At 45.3% G+C, this 19991-nt stretch overlaps 1 protein-coding gene across 2 annotated transcripts in view; it reads right to left on the bottom strand.

Annotated features, from left to right (window-relative positions):
- The window catches only part of PDE6A (phosphodiesterase 6A), a 56195-nt gene that overhangs the window by 10319 nt on the left and 25885 nt on the right, over positions 1–19991 (bottom strand). For both annotated transcript variants that reach the window (XM_028106726.2, XM_088023506.1), the window contains 10 exons: positions 18937–18984; positions 15935–16084; positions 15246–15389; positions 13330–13395; positions 12986–13132; positions 11996–12103; positions 10237–10346; positions 8645–8732; positions 8353–8453; positions 7837–7944 (listed from right to left, as the gene is read on the bottom strand). In XM_028106726.2, coding sequence (XP_027962527.1) covers positions 7837–7944; positions 8353–8453; positions 8645–8732; positions 10237–10346; positions 11996–12103; positions 12986–13132; positions 13330–13395; positions 15246–15389; positions 15935–16084; positions 18937–18984 — 1070 coding nt within the window. The remainder of the gene's footprint in view (positions 1–7836; positions 7945–8352; positions 8454–8644; positions 8733–10236; positions 10347–11995; positions 12104–12985; positions 13133–13329; positions 13396–15245; positions 15390–15934; positions 16085–18936; positions 18985–19991) is intronic.

Genomic DNA, 19991 nt, shown 5'->3' with positions numbered 1-19991 from the left:
AAAATGTTTGAATTTTATTTTCAAGTCAGAAGAAAAAAATAATATAATAATGATGGAGATGTAAGAGTGAATTCAGCCTGCATTATATTGGTCTTTATACCAGCACAGTCATAAAATACCATTTTTTAAAAAATTTATTTTAATGGAGGAAGAAGCCACAGAGGCAAAAGTGCCTAGGACCCACCAAAGTCATAATGTGGCCATCTGCAGAAAAATAAAATGTTATTTATGGGTATTGAAATGTGAACTTCTTGGGTGCCTGGGTGGCTCAGTCGTTAAGCGTCTGCCTTCGGCTCAGGTCATGATCCCAGGGTCCTGGGATCGAGTCCCGCATCGGGCTCCCTGCTCCTTGGGAGCCTGCTTCTCCCTCTGCTTCTCTCCCTCTCTCTCTCCCTCTGTCCCTCATGAATAAATAAATAAAATATTAAAAAAAAAAAGAAATGTGAACTTCTTATACCTTTTGTCAGGAAAGTTTTTTTTTTTTTTAAGAGTTTATTTATTTATGTCACAGAGAGAGACTCAGCGAGAGAGGGAACACAAGCAGGGGGAGCGGGAGAGGGAGAAGCAGGCTTCCCACCGAGCAGGGAGCCCGATGCGGGGCTCGATCCCGGGACCTGGGACCATGACCTGAGCCGAAGGCAGACGCCTAACGACTGAGCCACCCAGGCACCCCAGGAAATCTTTTTTTTGATTATTTCCCACCCAATCATTTAAAAATGGAATAGGCATTTTCGCTCATGAGTGGTACAAACACAGGTGGCAGGCCTCACACCCCAGCGCCGGAGGATCCCGAAGCCCTTCCAACTCATGGTCTGGTCAGACTGTGAGGAGCGAAACTGGAAATTAAGTGGAGACGTGAGGGGTTTCATGAAGAATGGGCAGTCACACCCTCCTTCGAGAGTTACTTTCACACCTCAGCCCAAAGTCACTATATTGAAGTAGGGTCACCTAAGAACTAGCTATGCAGCTAGGAAAGGCCGGTTGGTTTAGGTTGTGTCAAGGGGTTAGGTGTGGACCTCAGACTAGATGGCACTCACTGACAGGAGCCCTCCAAGGTCATCAAAGCACGGGGCGGGGGAGGGGAATGTTGAGTGTTTTCCTAACAACAACCAATTCTGACACCAACTTCGTGTCCTACGATTCAATTCTGACACAAACTGTCAGACTCCACAGGCTTAAGGGCTCAGTCCCCACAAGACTGCCCTCGCTTCAGAGGTCAGTCACAAATACCAGGTCCTCCGGTTACCCACACTCTTGTCCAACTTGGCTACAAAGTCGGGCGTTCCCACAAACATTGCCTTCGGATTCAAAAATTTGCTGGGACAGCTCACAACATTCAGGGAAACTCTTTACTTACAGGATACACTTCAGGAATAGCCAATGGACAAGAGGCACAGGAGAAGAGATGGGGTGGGAGTGGGGCATATGCAGAGTTTCCGCACCCTTGTCACATTCCCAGCACCTCGATGTGTTCACCAACCCAGCAGCTCTTCGCACTCTGTTGTTTAGAGATTTCTATCATGTAAGCATGATTGACTAAATCACTAGCCACTGGTGACTAACTCAGTTTCTAGCCCCTCTGTTCTGCACAGAGATTGAGGGTGGGAGCTGAAAGTTCCAAGCTTCTAATCATGCCTTGGTCTTCCCTGGTGATCAGCCCCCATCCCGAAGCCCTCCAGGAACCCACCCAGAGTCGCCTCATTAGAACAAAAGACACTCCTATCACTCCTACAGCTCAGAACATTCCCAGGGTTTTAGAGCTCTGTGTCCGGGAACTGGGCACAAAGACCAAACACATACATCTTCTTAAAGCCCAGTAAGCTCCCCACACCACTATGTGCTGTGAGCAATACTGCACAGCACTCCATGCCCCAGCTCAAACCCCATGATAATCCATCAGGTAGAATTAGGAGGTAGGATCCTTCATGCTCTTTGAGCAGATGAGGAAACTGAGGCATGGAGAGGTGAAGTAACCTGCTCAAGGTCACACCAAGCAGTAAGTGAGAGAGCAGGGACTTGAACCCAGGTTGTGGGTGCCAAAGCCCTTCACTGTGTAATAGCCACACTCTACCCACGTGGGAAGGTCTAATTGTATGTCATTGATGGACCCTAAGACTGCTTTACAGCAGTGGTTTTCAGTCAGGGACTGTATTTTGTCCCTAGGGGATATTTGGCAATGTCTGGAGATATTTTTGATTGTCACAACTAAAGAGGAGGCTGCTACTGGCATCTTGTAGGGAGAGACCAGGGATGCTATGAAACAACCTACAATGCACAGGACAGCTCTCCACAGTGAGTTGTCCCCAGATTTCAGCAGGGTAAACACTAACCTTAAGGTAGAGAAACCGGATTTACAGGCATTCAAACGGTCATTGAGTGCCTACCTAAAGAATTTTGAGAAATGTTTACTCTCTTATGTGTTTTTAAGTTGACATCTTGACAATTTCATCATATGCTTAAATATTTGCAAAGGATCTAATTTATAGCACATTAAAAACATTGGCATTTAAAAATGAAATTGTTACATCATTCTTTATATACAGAGGAATCTAAATGGCATAGCAGTTTCATGGCAACCTTTGGCCCATCATCCATTTAAAAATACATGAACAAGCTTTTCTTTAAGAGTTTAAAATTTTACATCCTTCCTTTTATCCATAAGCTTGTATCTCCACTTGCCTTCACCCACGGATTTCATCCTGATGTTTTTTTTAAAGATTTATTTATTTATATGCGAGAGAGAGAGAGAGAGAGGGAGTGTTGGGGGGAAGCAGAGGGAGAGAGAGAATCCCAAGCAGGCTCCCCACTGAGCGTGGAGTCCAACATGGGGCTTGATCTCACGACCATGAGGTCATGACATGAACTGAAACCAAGAGTCAGACACTTAATCAACTGAGCCACCCAGGCGCCCCATCCTAATGTTTTATATTTGTGTGTGTGTGTGTGTGTGTGTGTGTGTACATGAGTACATATGCAAGTATATATATGTATATCAATGATCACTGATCACCATTTCACACTAATCTGCAACCAAATATGCCCCTTAACTGAAATGATATAACTAAAGATTTTCTTTCTTTGACCATAGGCCTCCAAGTACTGAAAACTTTTTGGGGAGGCACTTATTATTATTACACAGTTAACCAATACAACAAAGATATATTGCCTGTTTTTAGAAATAATTATTAAATGCTCAGGGTAAATTTTTTTTGGCAGTTCATCTCTTAATGAGACAGGATGAGGCTTATTTAAAAAAATCAGTTAATGGGCACCTTGGTGGCTCAGTCGGTTAAGCATCTGCCTGTGGCTCAGGTCATGATCCCAGGGTCCTGGGATCGAGCCCCGCATGGGGATCCCTGCTTAGTGGGGAGCCTGCTTCTCCCTCTCCCTCTGCCCCTCCCCCTGCTTGTGTGCTCGCTCTCTCTGTCAGATAAATAAGTAAAATCTTTTTAAAAAATCAGTTAATGAATGAATATTTCTTATTGCTAGATTAAGATAGGATTTAGCATGTGTTTTATGCCAGTTTTTTTCTTTTTATAGATGCAAGTAATTAGAAGCCTTGGGAATGGAAATTTTGTTACAGCGATGTCACTCAATTCTTCCAAATTAACTGTTGAAAAGTATACTGTGATCATTCTTCTGAATGATTTATCAGCTGACAATTCCATTAGGTTCTCCTTCAATTTTGTTTAAAGCAAAACTTTGAATCACTCACTTCCTCAATTTCTCGGAAGCATGCCATAAAGATTTCACCAAGGCTTCTAATTTAACTATTAATTACACCCGGACACTTTCTCTGCAGCATTCTGGTTTAAGCCAAGATCCTCAGAATGGGTGAGGTCAGTTAAGATATTACTAATTTAAATATATCTTCCAGTGTTATATTTTTTATAAAGTGCTTTCATCCTCTAACAAGTTTTAACTTTTCATCAAAACTTTGCAGCTGCAGATTTGACTCGTTTAATTTACAGAAATGTTTGCCATATAACATCATTGGAAATGCCTGTCTGTTACTGTCCAGGAAAGCAAGCAGATCAGATAGATGTGTTTTTGTCAGAAAGAATGCATTTTTATTTTCCAATTCAAATAAGCATGTTAGAATGCATCCCAGCGTCATCCATCTTATTTTTTTATTCTCAGTTCTAAGAAAGGTAGACGCAGGTAGATAGATTGGTATGTAGGTGGAACAGATACATGGTAGCCAGACAGACAGATAGATAAGACAGATGATAGAAAATGGCACAGATTAAATGTGTGTTGCTACTCTCAGTACTTACTTTGATGCCCCTTTGCCCTGATATCAGGGGGGCATCCCTGGACAATGGTACATTCTCTGAAGTAAGACTGTTAAATAAAAAATGCCTTAGCTCCTGTTGCCCCACTGTACAATCCAGGACAGAATTCTCTTTCTCTAATGCCTTGTTATGCCTTATATATGTGTGGGGGGGCGGGGAGAGAGAGAGAAAGAGACAGGGAAGGCCTGAGTAAGACTTTATTTTGTAAGGAGAGAGAAGAGTAAGGGGACCGACAATGCTCCACCTCCTGGGCTGGGAGTAGGGGTGGGAGGGGTGTGTGTACCTCAGTTTGAAGACTTCCAGTTAAAACTCCCTTGGCTTTGCAGGGATTGAAGTCCTGCCGCTGGCCTTTTTTTTTTTTTTTTTTTTTATTCTTTCTTTCTTTTTTTTAAATTAAACATTGTATCTGGGAAATCCTCCCTATCATTCTCTGGAAAGCCTGCCTCACATCCTGTTGTATGAACGTCCTGTGACGTAGCTGACCTGCTCCCCCATCAGTGGATATTGGTTTTCAGTCTGTTTGGCGATTACAAATAAGGCTGCGTCAACTAGCGGTGGACACAGTTGTACCTCGTTGGTACACGTTGGGGACAGTAGCTGGAGGGCAAATCCTGCCCGTGGGATTGCTGGGTCAGAGGATGGGCATTTACAGTTGGACCCAAACTGCCGCCCACAGAGGCCGTGTCTATTGACCCTCCTGCCACAGTGAACGCGATAAGATTGCTGTTGCCCCTCACTCTGCCCAGCACCGTGTGCTTGCAAACGTTTTCATCTTGACTGATTGGAGGGGTGAAAAAATTCTATCTCGCTGTGGTTTTATTTTGCATTTCTCTGACTGTGAGTCAGGTCATCTTTTCATATGTTTGCTTCCCTCTGTAATTCCTCTTCTGGGAAATGTCTGGGAAAAATGAGCCATTTGCCCATTTTTCTGTTGGATTAGTCTTTTTCTTGAATTGCATTAACACTTTATTTACTAAAGAAATGGGCTCTTTTTCTGTCAAAAGTTCTGTTGGATACGTTTCCCAGCTTATCACCTGCTTTCTGACTTTAGCTATGCATTCTTACATGTGTTGTGCAGAAATCCCTAGTTTTTACGTAAATTTATCAATCTATTTATGACTTTTCAATTTTATGTCACACTTAGAAAAGCTCCCTTTGAAATTATTCTTTTTAATTCTACCATGCCTTTTCCCCTCTCTTCCTTTTTTTGGTTTGTTTTCTCATTATTTTAAGACCCTTGATTCATCTGGAACTTATTTTGCTATAGGAGTGAGATAGCGATCCAGCTTTGTGATCACCTATGGTATCATACAAAGTATCATTGGTCTTTGTTTCTGGTTCCTGGAACAAAGCTTCTCAAACCCTTGGAATTTCCTGAGTGACAGCAGTGTCCTTCCTAGAAAGCCCACTATGGGTTTAGGCTAATGACCATGATTTAGTGTGGGGTCCCTAGAAAGGCTCAGGGTGGGATTGGACACCAGAAAATCCAAGCAAATTGAGGGCTGGAACCTTCAGCCCCACCGATCAACCTCTGTGAAACGGTGGGCGTTGGGGGAACTGTAGATTAAGCTCTGTAATGTTCAAACAATGGCGATTTGATGAGCTTCCAGGTTAGTGGAGCACCCACTTGCAGGGAAGGTAGAGCACCCCGTTCCACAGGGACAGATGCTTCCGTGCTAGTGACCCTTCTGAACCTCACTCTATGTATCTCTTCATTGGGCTGTTCTTCTGCATCCTTTATAATATCCTTTATAATAAACTGGTAGATATTAGGAAATGTTTCTCTGAGTTCTGTGAGCCGCTCTAGCATAGTAATAGAACCCAAGGATGGGGTCGTGGGAACCTCCAATTTATAGCCAGGTGGTCAGAAGCAGAAGTAGCAACCTTGACTTGCATTTGGTGTCTGCAGTGTGGCAGTCTTGTGGGACTAGCCCTTAACCTGTGGATTCTAATGCTATTTCCATATAGGCAGTGTCAGAATGGGGTTAAATTTGTAGGACGCCCAGTCTGGGTCCACCAAGAAATGGAGTTAAAAAAACCCATCAGACTACCTCCCGGTCCCAACATCATTTATGCACTTATCCCTTTCTTCACTGGTATAAAATCCACTTTTTTAAAAAAAGTTTTATTTATTTCTCTACACCCTCCAGGGGCCAAACACACAACCCCGAGATCAAAAGTCTCATGCTCTTCCGACTGAGCTAGCCAGGCACCTATAAAATCCACTTTTAACACAGGCATAGTCTTTCCAGCTGCCCCCATTGACCCGTCCTACTCAAGTCTAGGACTGAACTGCCTTCAGTTCTGCTTCTTCCTACCATTACTCCTGTATTTCAGAATTTTCTGGCTATTCTTGCTTATGTATTCCTCATAAGAATTTTGGCATTGCTTTCTAATGATCCCTGAAATAAAGTTAATGTTTTCCTTGGACTCACCTTACATGAATCATTAATTAGGGAGAATAGACAACATTTAATACTAAGTGCCCTTATCCAAGAACAGGGTGTGCTTCTCACTTGCTTGATTTTTCTGCTGCTCCATTTTGAAATGTCCAGTAAGGCAGCACCTGGTGCTCCTGGGAACAGCCATAGCCTGAGTGTGCCCCCCTTGCTCAGTGGGGGCGGGTCGCACAGCTCCTCAAGATCAGGGGCTCCGCCTGGTTGGACAACCGCAAGGCTGAGGGAAGGGCAGCTTGCCATTTGCCCCTCTTCCCGGAGCCTGTCCCGGCAGCCATCTCTTCTCCGTTGCAGAGACTTGCAACATTTGTGGTTTAATCACGCCTCATCTCCACAGAAGCATCTGGAGATAAAACCTGATAACTTCCTTGGGAATGGGGTCAAGCCTTCTCTTCCCTGACCGTCGATACCTGGGACTCATCACATGGGAGCCAGGAGACCATTTGGCTTGGGCCACCTAGTCACAAAAGGCCTCAAATTTACACTTCTCACCCCATCATCATTTGAGGTGAATCACAGAGGTACACACTGAGGCAACTGAAAGAAGATATTCATTAAAAACTTAAATGTGAGTCCCATTACCAGACCTCATGCCAGCAAGGCACTAGAAATTTAATATAAATCACGTACCTGATTTGTGAATAGCAGAGCTATATCGTAGGACACTGCCACATATAAAGGAATGCTAAAAAAAATTAAGCCTACAAATTGTGAGTGACACATAGGTATCACTCAAATCATACCGGGTGTAATGCTTTGTGTTTTATCAAAACCTTTAAAGTCATATCACTTTACCAGCCAAATTCTGAATCTTAAGATAGAAATACTTCAAGTACAGTGCTTTTTGTATCCAGAGAAATAAAACAATATTATCTTGTATTTTAGTGTTAAAATAAAAATTAAACATAGACCATAGTTTCTGCAATTCCATTTGGGCATAACCTCATTGTTTTCCGATGTTGGCAGCCTCCAAAATGGCAAATGTCCCAGGGCTCTCCTTAGGACAGCAAGGCCTGTCAGTGCAGCATCTCACCTCAGGGACCCCCGGCTTAGAAAAATCAGGGGTTAAGCCCTGTCTTACTCACATAACAATTTCCTTCCGTGTCTGCTCCAGCATCATGTACTGTGTCCACTCCTGTTGGGTTTCATACGTCTTAGACTGATCCACAATCTTTTGGAACATTGTTCTCTTCCTGCAAAACACACCAGTTCATTAAAGGAGCTTGTCTTAGAACAAGGCAAACCCCGGGGCTTCTAACATTGGCTGTTTCAGACAGGGGCTTCTGAAAACAATATAATTAACAAAACAAGGCAGAAAGAACCAAGGCCCAGGAGTGAAGACCTAGGTCCTAACCCAGACTCTGTCACCAATGTATTACCGGATCTTACTTAGCCAATCTTTCCCCCTGGATTTCAGGGTCTCATGGATACAGTGGGAGTGAGAATATCTAACTCCCAGGACTGTAGTGAGAGTTACTGTTTCATAGCACAAGAGCTGTGCCTGGCACATAGAACATATTAAATCAATTGGATCTATGGTGTTTATTATTATAGTCATTGTTATTGTTATTCTTGTTCTTAAAATGAAAAGAAATACCAACTTGAAATACAGGGCGAGGTCTGTGGCAATGATTGCTATATCCATCATGTGGATTGCATGCTCATGCTGTCTGCGATTGAGATTTTGGAAGATATTCAGGCTCTAAAGAGAAAACCACAGAAAAGATGTGAGAAGTGATGCTGGCAGGATAGTCACCCAACTACCGATGGTGACCCCCTATGGTGGGAGAGGCAGCCCAGGCCAATGGGAAGAGTGCTGCCCGGCCACACTCAGGCTTCTTGTGAGATGGGGTCTCCCAGCCGGCAATGCGGAGGGCCCTCCACCCACCCTACCTCATCTCTCAGCAATGTTTTGCCGAACTCCAAGTGGTGTCTTTCCAAGATGGAGGACCCATGGAGCTTGGCCAGTGGGTTCTGGGATCTGAATGGGAGAAACACACACACACACACATACACACAATCAGGATGGAGTTGCCAAGAGGGAGCTTAAAGATGTCATCCAGTCCTGCCGCCTCCTAATTCTGCAGGCAGAGAGGCTGACGGCCAGCACTGAGAAGGAGCTTGTCACACAGTGAGATAGTGGGAAAGAAGACTAGACATCAGGTCTCCTGACTCTCAGGGTTTAGCTTTCTCCACAGTTGATTCTGAGCCTCTCTGGGCTCATTGGACTCCTCAGAGAGGCCGCTGAATAGCGTGTGCCCCAAAGGCACACCCACATACAACGTGATAGGCAATTTTAGAGATTTCTGGGTTCCCTGTACTCATTCATGGACATTGGCCCTGGGCCATACTTTAAGGATCACAAGCCCTTGATGCAATACTTGAGTCTCAGGAGAAGCTACTGAATTCCCACAAGTGGTGTGTCTATTCATGTCTTTATTCAATAAATATTTGTTGAGCACTTACTGTGTGCCAAGCACTGAGCTCAATACTTAGCTTCCCATAAGGTAAAGTGTAAACATGACCTCTAGCCTCAGAGCAGCATGTTCTAGGGCTTGTTTATGACTTATTGGCTGTAGGCCCTGGGCAGAGCCTCAGTTTCCTCCTCCATAACATGAGTACAACACTAGTCCCTGCTCTACCCAGCCTACAAGGTGGTTATAAAGGTCCACCAAGACCATGGTGCAAGGACCATGTTTCAGAGGCTGTCTGGAATGTAAGCTGTGTGAGGACAGGGACTGTGTCTGCTACCACGGTACCTCCTTTGTCTAGCACAGGACCTACCACACTTATATTAGGAGCATTACAAATACAAGGTGTATGAGTGAGCCAGTGTCAGTTACTAACATTTGGCTTAAATTCATTCAGCAGGTAGGAAGGAAGAGAGGGAGGGAGTCTCATATATTGCTGCCATAGCAAATTACCACAAACTTAATAGCTTAAAACAGTTAAGATTTATTATCTTATAGCTCTGGAGTTCAGAGTCTAAAATGGGTCCACAGAGCTGCTTTCCTTCTGGAGGCTCTAGGGGACAATCGGTTCCCTTGCTTTCCTAGCTTCTAGAGGCCGCCTACCATCCTTGGCTCGTAGCCCAGCCTTCATCTTCAAACCCAACGGTGCAGTATCCTCTCTCCTCTCTAACCTCTTGCCTCCTTCTTAGAAGGACACTTCTAACTACATGGGGCCCACGTGGATAACCCAGGATAATCCCTATATTGCAAGATCTTTAATCACATCTTTGAAGTCCCTTTTGAATATAAGGCAACATATTCCCAGGGTCTAGGCATGGCGGCATGGACATATTTGGGGGTCATTATTCTGTCTGTCACTGGAGTTTACCCAGACCCACAGGGCAGGAGGAAGTAGGAAGCTGTGGACTGTGGGACTTTCCCTTGGCCAGTAAATCTGCCTGAGAGCCTTTCAGATCTGGGTAATGTATCCCTGGGAGCGGGAGGCAGATGGGGGGACAGTGAGGGCCGACTCACTTCATCTGGTAGAGGTTGTTGGTGCCTCTGTGGTCAATGTCATGGCAGAATGCAGCGGTGACCATGGCCAAGGCCTCTAGGTCCGTGAAGTATCGCTTCAGCTTTCCGGTCTGGAAGAGCAATCAGAGGTGCTACTCACTCCTTCCTTACAGGGGTCGGAAGCAGAGCAGATGTGAGGGGGAGGCCTGGAGCTTGGGAACACAGGTCTGACCTTGGCTCTGTCCCTGGCACAATAGTTTGACCAGATGTTTGTCTGGGACTGGGGGTTTTTTCAAGGACATGGGACTTTCCATACTAGAAGTGGAACAGTCCCGGGCAAACGGGGATGATTGGTCACCCTAGTCCTGAGCGATCTTAACTGGTCCGGTCTCCCTCTGGGCCTCAGTATCCCAATCTGCTCACTGGAGGTAGAGGGCACTGGACTAGACGATGGTTGAGAAATTGCAGCTGTCAGGTTTTAGGATCTGGAGGGCTTTTGAACATGCCCAGACTGGCAAAACAGACCCTCCACTGGTTTAAGCACAGCCCAGAACAATCTTTCCCTGAACCTCCTTCAAATACTTCTAGTTTATGCTGGGTGTTGGAGAATGGGTTGGGGAAGAGCTCTGGAGAGGTGATGCTGACTCCGTGACTCTAAGAAATAAATCAAGTCTCAGCGGTGTCACTGTCTCTTCTGTGGTGGCCTGGCCAGAATTCCTGCCTTGAGGCCCTAGTGCCCATCCCGCCCCACCATTCCAGCCATGAGGGAAGACCTGAGGAGGAGGGGGGCTGGACAAGGCCAGAGACTTGCATCATAATCTGGATGGGAAACACTTTTACATGAAATACGAATCTCTGAACCCTCTGAGCCGAAAAGACTGACATAAATACACATGGGTATATCCATCCAAGGACACCGTGGCAGTGTTTGTAACAGCGAAAGATCGACAACGAGCCCTGTGTCTAACAGTAGGGGGCTTGGCAAAGATATCATGGTGTATTCGAACAATCCAGAATACTATGCGGCCATAACATGATAATCATGGATAAGCCTCGAAAGCATCATGCTGAGTGAAAGAAGTCAGACGGAAGGGCTGATACTGTCCGAGATACTTAGGGTACATGAGGTACTTAGGGTAGTCAAATTCATAGAGACAGAAAGGAGAAAGTGGTCACCAGGGCTGGACAGAGGGGGAAGGGGAGTTGTTTGATGGGGACAGAGTTTCTATTGGGGAAGATGAAAAAGTTCTAGGGGCGGATAGCAGTGATGGTGGCACAACATGGTGAACGTACTTAATACCCCTGACTGAACCATACAGCTAAAAACGGTTAAAACGGGGAGTTTTCTGTGATGTATATTTAACCACAATCAAAAATTAAATATATGGAGAATGTGAGTGGTATAGTTTTTCAAATGAAGAAACATGTTATAGGATATAACTATTCAGCTGGATATAAACAGACACTGTGTGTCTGCGTGTGTAAAAATAGGTCTCGATGCTTCTAGAAGAGGATTTGGAAGTTGTGCCATGGTTATCTCTAAATAACCGCACTGGGATTGCGGGCAGCCTGCAGCTTTCCTTCACTTTTTATTTTATACAACTCCCTCTGCTCGGAATTCACGTAGGCTAAGCGTGTACTCCTCTCGCGCCATTTTTTTTTTTTTTTTTTTTTTTTTTTTTTTTAAGCACCAAAGACAGAGCAAAGCGGCTGCTTCGGGGCGTTGGTGTGGAGGTCATCTGGTGTGGCCCGAGCCCCGCGCCGCGGTCCCCCGCCGTACCACCAGCAAGGAGAACATGGTCTGCCCCACGTTGAAGCCGTGCCGCCAGTTGTGGTAGGTGATCCTGCGGTAGCCCTTACTCAGCGAGTACATGAACCGCACCAGGGCCTGCGAACACGGGCACCGGAGTGAGGCCTGGGGCCCTGCGTCCTTAGGGAGGTCCTACCACCCCCAACCCCCCCCCCCCCACGGGGCTGAGCGGGCGGGCAACAGCTGCGGGAACGCTGGGAGAGTCCTTTGCAAACGGCTAAATACTAGGAAAATGGACGATGTTTGGGAAACCAGGTGCATGTGAGTCCCTCCACTAACTCCGCTAATGGAGCGTCATCGGTGTTTCCCAAACTCGGCCCGGAGAGCCACCGCGGAGGAAAACAAAAGGGGTCTTGAAGTCAGTGGTTCTCCAATGTGAGTGCCCATCAGAATCACCCGGAGGGCTTGTTAAAACACCCACTTTCTGATTCATTAGCCCTGGGAGAATGTGTGTGTGTGCGCGCACGCGCGCACAACGGAGACTTTCTGCTTCTGATACATTCGCAGCTAGTGCTGATGTGGTTTGGGGCAGCACTTGGAGAACCGCTGCTTTAAGCAAACAAGTCTGGGAAATTCTGAGCTTAACCCCCACCCCAGCCCCCCCTTCCCCGTCGTCCGTCCCCAGGCCCCTAGATTCACAGTACGCTGTAAGGAATCCTGCCGGGGAAAAGTGCTGTCTAAACTGACCCACAATTCCCACCCTTGTTTCGCTATTAGTTCCCATTTATGCCTTGGCAACTCAGTGCCTCACAAGCCACCTTGAGAATCCAATGCGCCCAGAACACCACAGTTCAGAGGAACTGGGTGTCTCTTTTCTGATAATTGACTCACCTGTGCAACATGACTAATGCTTTATAGCCTCAAAGCTGAGGGTGCAGTTTACAGATTGAGTTAAAAAAAAAAAAAAAGGAAGCAAGCAAGAAGAGAAAAGGAAACGGAAGAGGTTTATTTTGACCTTACCTCCTGAGGAATGTGAAATTTGTCCACCACTCTGAGCTCATAGTACATCTGTATCCCACATTTCACCAGCTCCAGTTCCGTGAGGGGCAAGTCGCTGAAGTGGAACTTATTGATTTCGTACTTCTCTGCATCTGGCAGCTCTCCTTGCTGTGTGAGGAGGGGCGTCCAGGGGTTGGAAGCATCTGAAGCGTTCGTGGGCCCCTCCCCCGGCAGCCCCCAGCCCTGGCCCCATCCCAGCTGTGCCCGGAGGATCAGAACAGGGTGGCAAGGGGCGTGCTTTGCAGAGGCAGCCCCCTGCCCTGCGCATGCTCAGGACGCACACTGCGAGGTTCTGCCCCGCTCACCAGGATCTCAGCGAGTTCCTCTTCCTCACATTCCCACGGCTCCTTCCCGTACACCTCTCTGGTTTTCTGCCAGCGCCCAAAATAGCAGAGAGAGAGAAAAAAAAATTGGTTACTACATCTGAGGTCTAAATATGGCTCCACTTTTCCATTTCCATTCTCCTCCTTCCTCCAAAGTGCTTGCAGCGGGGGCCACCAATTCAGAGAGGCTGCCATTCACCATTCATTGATGGGCAAAATCAAAGTCCTGGGCTTCCGACCGTGGGGACCTGGCTGCAAGTTCAGCTCTGCCACTTACAAGCAGAGCTGCTTAACGCCTTCGATCCTCTATTTCCTCACCTGTAAAATGGGGATAATAAAAGTATTTAACTGGTGAATTAGATTAGATTTATGCCAAGTCATTTTGAAAAAACATGTATACAGCTAGATGAAATAATGCACGTAAGTCCCTCAGTGTAGTGCTTGGCACATAGCAAACACTAGAATTAAATAATGTTGCTGATATTCTTATTGTTTCTATTACTGACTGGAGTCAGAAGGTCTTGCTCATGGTCCTGGCTCTTCCTCTCACTTACTGTGTGACTTGGGGCAAGTTTCTTCCCTCCCCGGGCCTATTTCACCATGCATGTGCCAGAGGAGGGGGGACCTGGACCCAGTTTCTTGCTTCTGATTTCTTGACCCAGAGCATAGTCTATTCACTTTTCACTGGTTACCTGAGGCTATGCTGCCAGAGGGCCCACATAGCCATCATTTGGCTGAAATCGTGGACTGAGACAAGCAAACCGTGAGTCAATTATCCAAACTAGATGATTCCTCCTTTGAATTTATCAGTGATTGGGATGAAATGATCAAATTTGTTGTGATATCTTCCCAGCTTAAGAAATCACTTCTGAAAACATTGGCCTGTATTGTTTCAACTTGTGAGATCTATAAGCAAGGTCTTGGGAGCTCAGCTGGGCATCTTATCCAATGCCATTTGGTTAACTCAATTGACTTCTAAGATCATGATCTCTTTGAGAACAAAATCCCAGGAATGATGAGTCACTAATCACCATATATCTTTCAAAGTACCTCATCTAGTTTCCTACCCCAGGTAGGACTCTCTTCTATAGCATCCCTAATAAATGATCATCCAGCCTCTACTTGGATACCTCTCTTGACAGTGTGCTCACTACCCCATGTGGCAGCCCCCATTCATAAGAATAGTAGAGAATTTGCTCATTATCCTGATATAGGTTAAATGAGAACTATTTAATGAGCTGGGTCATTAGGGGACAAGGTACTTCCCCCTTCTGGACCTCAGTTTCTTCATATCTACAATAGGGATAGAAACACCCTGACCACCTTAGTGTGCTATTGTGAGCATCAAACAATATACTAAGTGTGAAATTGCCTTATAAACTGTAAAGTGATGAAGCTATGTGAGGACTCCCTACTAACATCTAACTCCTTCTGTCATACTTCTTTGCTCACCAAACCCTCTGTGATCTGATTGGGTTTCTGAGTGAGCTGGCCCCATGGAGGGAGTCTCTGAGAAACTGACCATTGTCCAATGGGCTGTCAGAGAGAGCTTCCTTTCAGAGTAGGTGCTGTGGTTGGGTGACTCCATCTCTACTACCAAGTCAGCCCTCAGCACAGTGAAAAATGGAGTTTCCAGAGCTGTTAAGCCAAGATCTGGCCCTAAGACTGAGGCCAGCATGCAAAGGACAGTTGTCACCAAGCCACACAGATCAGCCATTATGTATGAGTTGCTGGTACTCATGGAGCCATCCATCCATCCGTTGAATGTGAGGGTGCCCGGGACATCCCTGTGCAAGGCCAGCCCACCCATCTCTGCCTTCATAGAGCTTGAGTATTGCTCTGGCCACATACCGAGGGTGTTTCTGCTAGAGCAGAAACAATAAAAGAACTTTACCCACCAGGATTTTCTGGATTTCTTCATTGTCACACTTCACGTGGTATTTTACCATGTCCTGGAAAATATCCTTCCTGTTTTCAAGTCTGTTCATTGACTCATAGGTGTCAGGGTTTAAGACGGACCAGCCCAGGAATTGAGTCAAAGACTGAAAGGAAAGAAAAGAAGAACCAGAGGCAGAACATCCAGGCTTGATCCTGTCTCTGCAACTTAGGGCAAGACTCTTGGATTCCATTTCCTCAACTGTATGATGGGTTTGATCAGCTGGATGTTGCCCTCCTTGAAGAGATGGTGTGAGGATGAAGATCAAACAATGGATGGGAATGCACTTTAAAATAAAGTTCCAACACACATAAAGCATCATTCTTATCTGTAATAACTTCACCCAAGTGTGTGTACCCATGTGGGAACAGGAGGCATATGAGAACATTGCACTTTCTGCTCATTTTTGCCATGATCCTAAAAATGCTAAAAGGTGAAGTTTATTAATTAAAATTTGTTTCAAAGGGAATGTGGATTTCTCTGACAGCACACGGTAGTGCAGAAGTGGGAGCAAAGAGAGCGGACGTTGAGGCTGAGTCAGAGTTGCTTCGAAAAGGTGAGCTCCCACCCCTTCCCAAGTGAGGGCCTCCCACATGCTGGCAACAAGCCAACGCTGCAACCCAATGGCAAAGGCCTCCTCCCAAACCATACCTCCATGAGGGTCTCGTCCATCTCATCAAAGGGCTTCCCATCTTTGCGATTGTAAAACGTGGCCACCCCAACAATTTCTTCCTTCTTGTTCACAATTGGCATAGAAAGGACATTCTTAATCATCCATCCAGACTCATCCAGAGGCTCTTTCTACAAGAGAAGCCAGAGTAGGTTTATAAATCTGTTACTGTTCAGGAAGACCTTTCATTCAGAAATCTGGCCAGAACTCGCCCTAGAAATAGCAGTCAGAAAAGGACAAGGGAACAATAATTCTGTCTGCTCGTTATCAACAACATATGCAACAACAGAGGGGGAGCAGAGGGGTTCCAATGAGTTTAAATACCATACGGTTCATGAGCCTCTGTGCGTCAAAACGTTCAGACTTTCTGCCACGCCAGCTATTTAAGCCTATTTAAAAAGTGCCTGTGCTTTCCAGGTAATAGCTATAAAATGAAAACTGCAAACAACTAGGGTCTGTGGGTAGGTGGTAAACAAAGCAGACTGTGGCTATGTCAACAAAACCTGTGGCTTAATGATGGGCTCTGTGCTTTGTTTTTCACCTGCCTGCTCTGAGAAGAGGTTAAGGTAATCTGGAGTGTATCACCTGCTTCTGATCCTTCAGAGTCTAATTCACGGTGTCTCCCACAAGCTACCAGGTGCTGGAAAGGGCTTAACAAAGCCATCATTAAAGATCTTGTTTGTTTGTCTCTTGACTCTTTTTTTTTTAAAGATTTTATTTATTTATTCATAAGAGACAGAGAGAGAGGCAGAGGGAGAAGCAGGGAGCCTGATGCAGGACTCAATCCCAGGACCCCGGAATCATGACCTGAGCCAAAGGCAGACGGTTAACCATCTGAGCCACCCAGGCGCCCTGTCTCTTGACTCTTGACGTGACTTCCTGGGTTACTTTTGGCCTGTCATTTTATCTCAGTGGGCCTCAACTGTCTCATCTGTAGATGGGGATGGTAGCAAGAATCTCTGGCTCATGGAACGAATGAGACAAGGGAGCTGAAGTCTCTCGGTCAGTCGTAAGGTGCCCTTTGTGAGTCACTTCCCCCTCTGTCTAAGCCTCTCACTTTTATCATTTATAACATGGGAAAGACTGGGCTAGGTCATTTCTAGACTCTTTTCTCATGAATTCATAAAATATTAAACATTTAACTGAGCTAGAAATCGAAAAAACCAAGGCAAATGAGGCACAAAAGTTATCCTCAGGTTGCTCATAATCTGGATGGTAAGCGAGCAACTGCACAGCAGGTGGGGAGTTTCTTATGGTTCTGGGGGAGCCAGAGGAGGGAAGGAAGTCAAGGAAGTCTTCCTGTACTTGGAGAGTCTTCCAATCCCAAAGTTCTAAGATTCTTAAGGTGGTGAGATGGTGATGATGACGACAATGATGATTTCAGTAACACTGGAAGTCAGCACCTGGTGGGAAAGTGACTCCAGGAGGATGCAGATTACAGCCCAAAGAGCAAGGGGCTATTGGTCAGGAGACATGAGTTCCAGCTCTGCCTTCCCCCCAAGTCTCTACCTAAACTTCGGGAAACACCTTCCTTCTGAAGGCCATGATAAGGAGACAGGTTTTATTGAAAGCCAAACAAGAAAGCATTAATGATTTTTAAGCAGAGAAGTTACTTGATGCAGCCTGAGTTTCGAAAAATTACTCAGGCTACTTTGTAGAGGATGAGCTGGAGGAAGAAGTCTAGAATCCAAAAACAAGATCAGATTTGATTTTTTTAGTGTGGGTAAATGGAATTAATTGGGTAGGGACCAAGTTCTGTACCGTTATAATCAGGTTAGCCACTCTCAGCAACCATTCGAGCTCGTCACACGGATATGATCAAAATCCCAACACAAGACATACAACTTTAACTTTGGAAGGATATCCTTGCTAAGTTCTTTCATGATGTTCCTCAAAGAGTAAAAAAATAATTCACTAATTTTTCTAAGAATCATTTTTATTTTCTTCTTAATTATTTCCTGATTGCTAATGCTTTGTTTTTCTTCCATCTGGCGGGCTAACCTCAACAAATATCCATAGGCCACCTGGAACTGAAAATATTAGGAAAGATAAGGCCCAACCGTTGACCAAAGGAAGCTGATATTCTGCTGAGAGGAATTAATCTGAAAGCAAAGAAAGGTAATAAAAGATAAAGTAAGGGGAATATAGTATGGAGAACTCCAGGCCATGTGTCATCTGTCCTCACCATGTGTCATCTGGCTTTGGTTTACTTCTCTAGAATCTCCTCCTGCCACTCTCCATGCTCTCTCTCACTCAGATTCATTGGGCTACTCTAGGTCCTTCCAACAAGCTCTCTCTTTCCTGTAGTCTTCTCTCCTTTCTTTGCTGCCCCAACATAATTGCTCAGGGACATTCCTTGATTCCTTCCAGATTAAGTCAGGTCCCCAGAAAGATTCCCTCCTCTATCCTTCTGTCCTCTGGCCAGCACTCCATGGCCTTTCTCCCCATGCAATCATGAGCCCCCCTGGAGATAAAGACCATGTCTGTCTGGTCCACCGTTGCGGCCAGTGTAGCCCTGTGTCAAATCCTGGCACAGACAACGCCCTCCATAAACATTTGTGAAAAAGACAGATAAAATCAAATGGAGTGCTAAACAGTATTCCATGAAAATCCCAAAGAGACAGAAATGATATTAGCCAGAGGAAACAGAATAAGACTTCATAGAGGTTTCAGAGCATTTGAGGTTGTACTGAAGGGCAGAGAGTATTTGGGCAGGACAGGATGGTTCCGGGGCAGGGGAACAACATAAGCATAGGTCCGGAGGCCAGAAAGCAAAGCGTGTGAACATTAAAACCAAATGAAACCTTGGAATTTACCAAAGTAATTCCCTCCCCATTTCCATGGGCACATGATTTTTTTCCATCCGTATTTTTACTTTGTTGAGACTGCTTCCCAGTCAATAGATGGATTTTAATGTATTCGAACCCTCTTTAGGGGAAAAAAAAAATCAGATGACTAAGAGACCAAACAAATTGTGACCTACCTGGAATGCAAAAAAGTCCTCTGCAGGCGCATTCATGATGTTGCAAATCTGAAAGCCATGAAGAGGAATAATGGAGCCGTGATTAGACTCGATAGCATACCCAGTGAGCCCTGCGTGCTATCTTCAGAAACACTACGTACTTGCCCAAGGCGTTCACATTCTTTTCCTCAGGTAGACATGCTCTAGATGGCTTTCAATGATTAACTGAGGCCACTGAACAGAAAAGCTACCTTATAAACATTATTTCTTGCCATTTGCTTCACTCCTTAGTCATTTCCAAGCTTTGGAAAAATTGAGGCTACAGTTTGTCATTTTCAATAGCCGTATTGTATCTCATTGTATTGTTTCTCTTTTGTTAAACATTTGAGTTGTATCCAATTTTTGTCATTATTAGTGTAAATAATGCCACTCTAAGCATCTTTAAATCAATTACACTTAGGTTTGGTATTGTTTGTTTTGTAAAGAAAGAGTTTTTTTCTTGGGGCATAAACCCCAAAGTAGAATGAGAAATAAAAAGTGTGATAGCTCTGGTTTTACGTTGCCAGACTCCTCTCCTAAAAATTGAACCAGTTTACCCTACCATACATATGGGACTTACCTGATCACTCCAGAGCCCTGCCCATGGGACCTCTCTGTACCGTTGCATAGTGTGTGTACTGCACAAAAACATCTCACTGAAGGGCTGACTGGGAGCTGAAATCCAGCCTATTCTTGACTCAGCCTATTTGCAGAGCCATGCTCCTCGTCTTTCTCTTTTCGTCCACTGAAGGGGTACTGTTTTCTAGTTCTCAAAAAGGCACCAATATGAGCTTGAAGTAACCCAGCCAGACCCACTGGCCCTGACCATCCTGTGGTCTCAGAGGGTGAGCTGTCTCCACTCCTGTTCCAGAACTGGCCTCTCTTTAGGCCAATTCCATCAGTTGCCATTGTTCCCTCCTGATCTCTGACCTCTCCGAGGGCTCTTTCCCTTCATCCATGAGCTTGCTTGAGTCTCTCCCATCCTGGAAAATGAAATCCTCCCTCGACCCAAACATAGTCCCAGTAGCAACCGTCCA

Source organism: Eumetopias jubatus, unplaced genomic scaffold (genome assembly GCF_037043125.1).
Source record: "Eumetopias jubatus isolate StellerSeaLion01/CBP00866 unplaced genomic scaffold, mEumJub1_p1.0 scaffold_5, whole genome shotgun sequence".
Lineage (NCBI taxonomy): Eukaryota > Metazoa > Chordata > Mammalia > Carnivora > Otariidae > Eumetopias > Eumetopias jubatus.
Note: the sequence above shows the minus strand (reverse complement) of the source record. Positions and strands in the feature narration are given on the sequence as shown.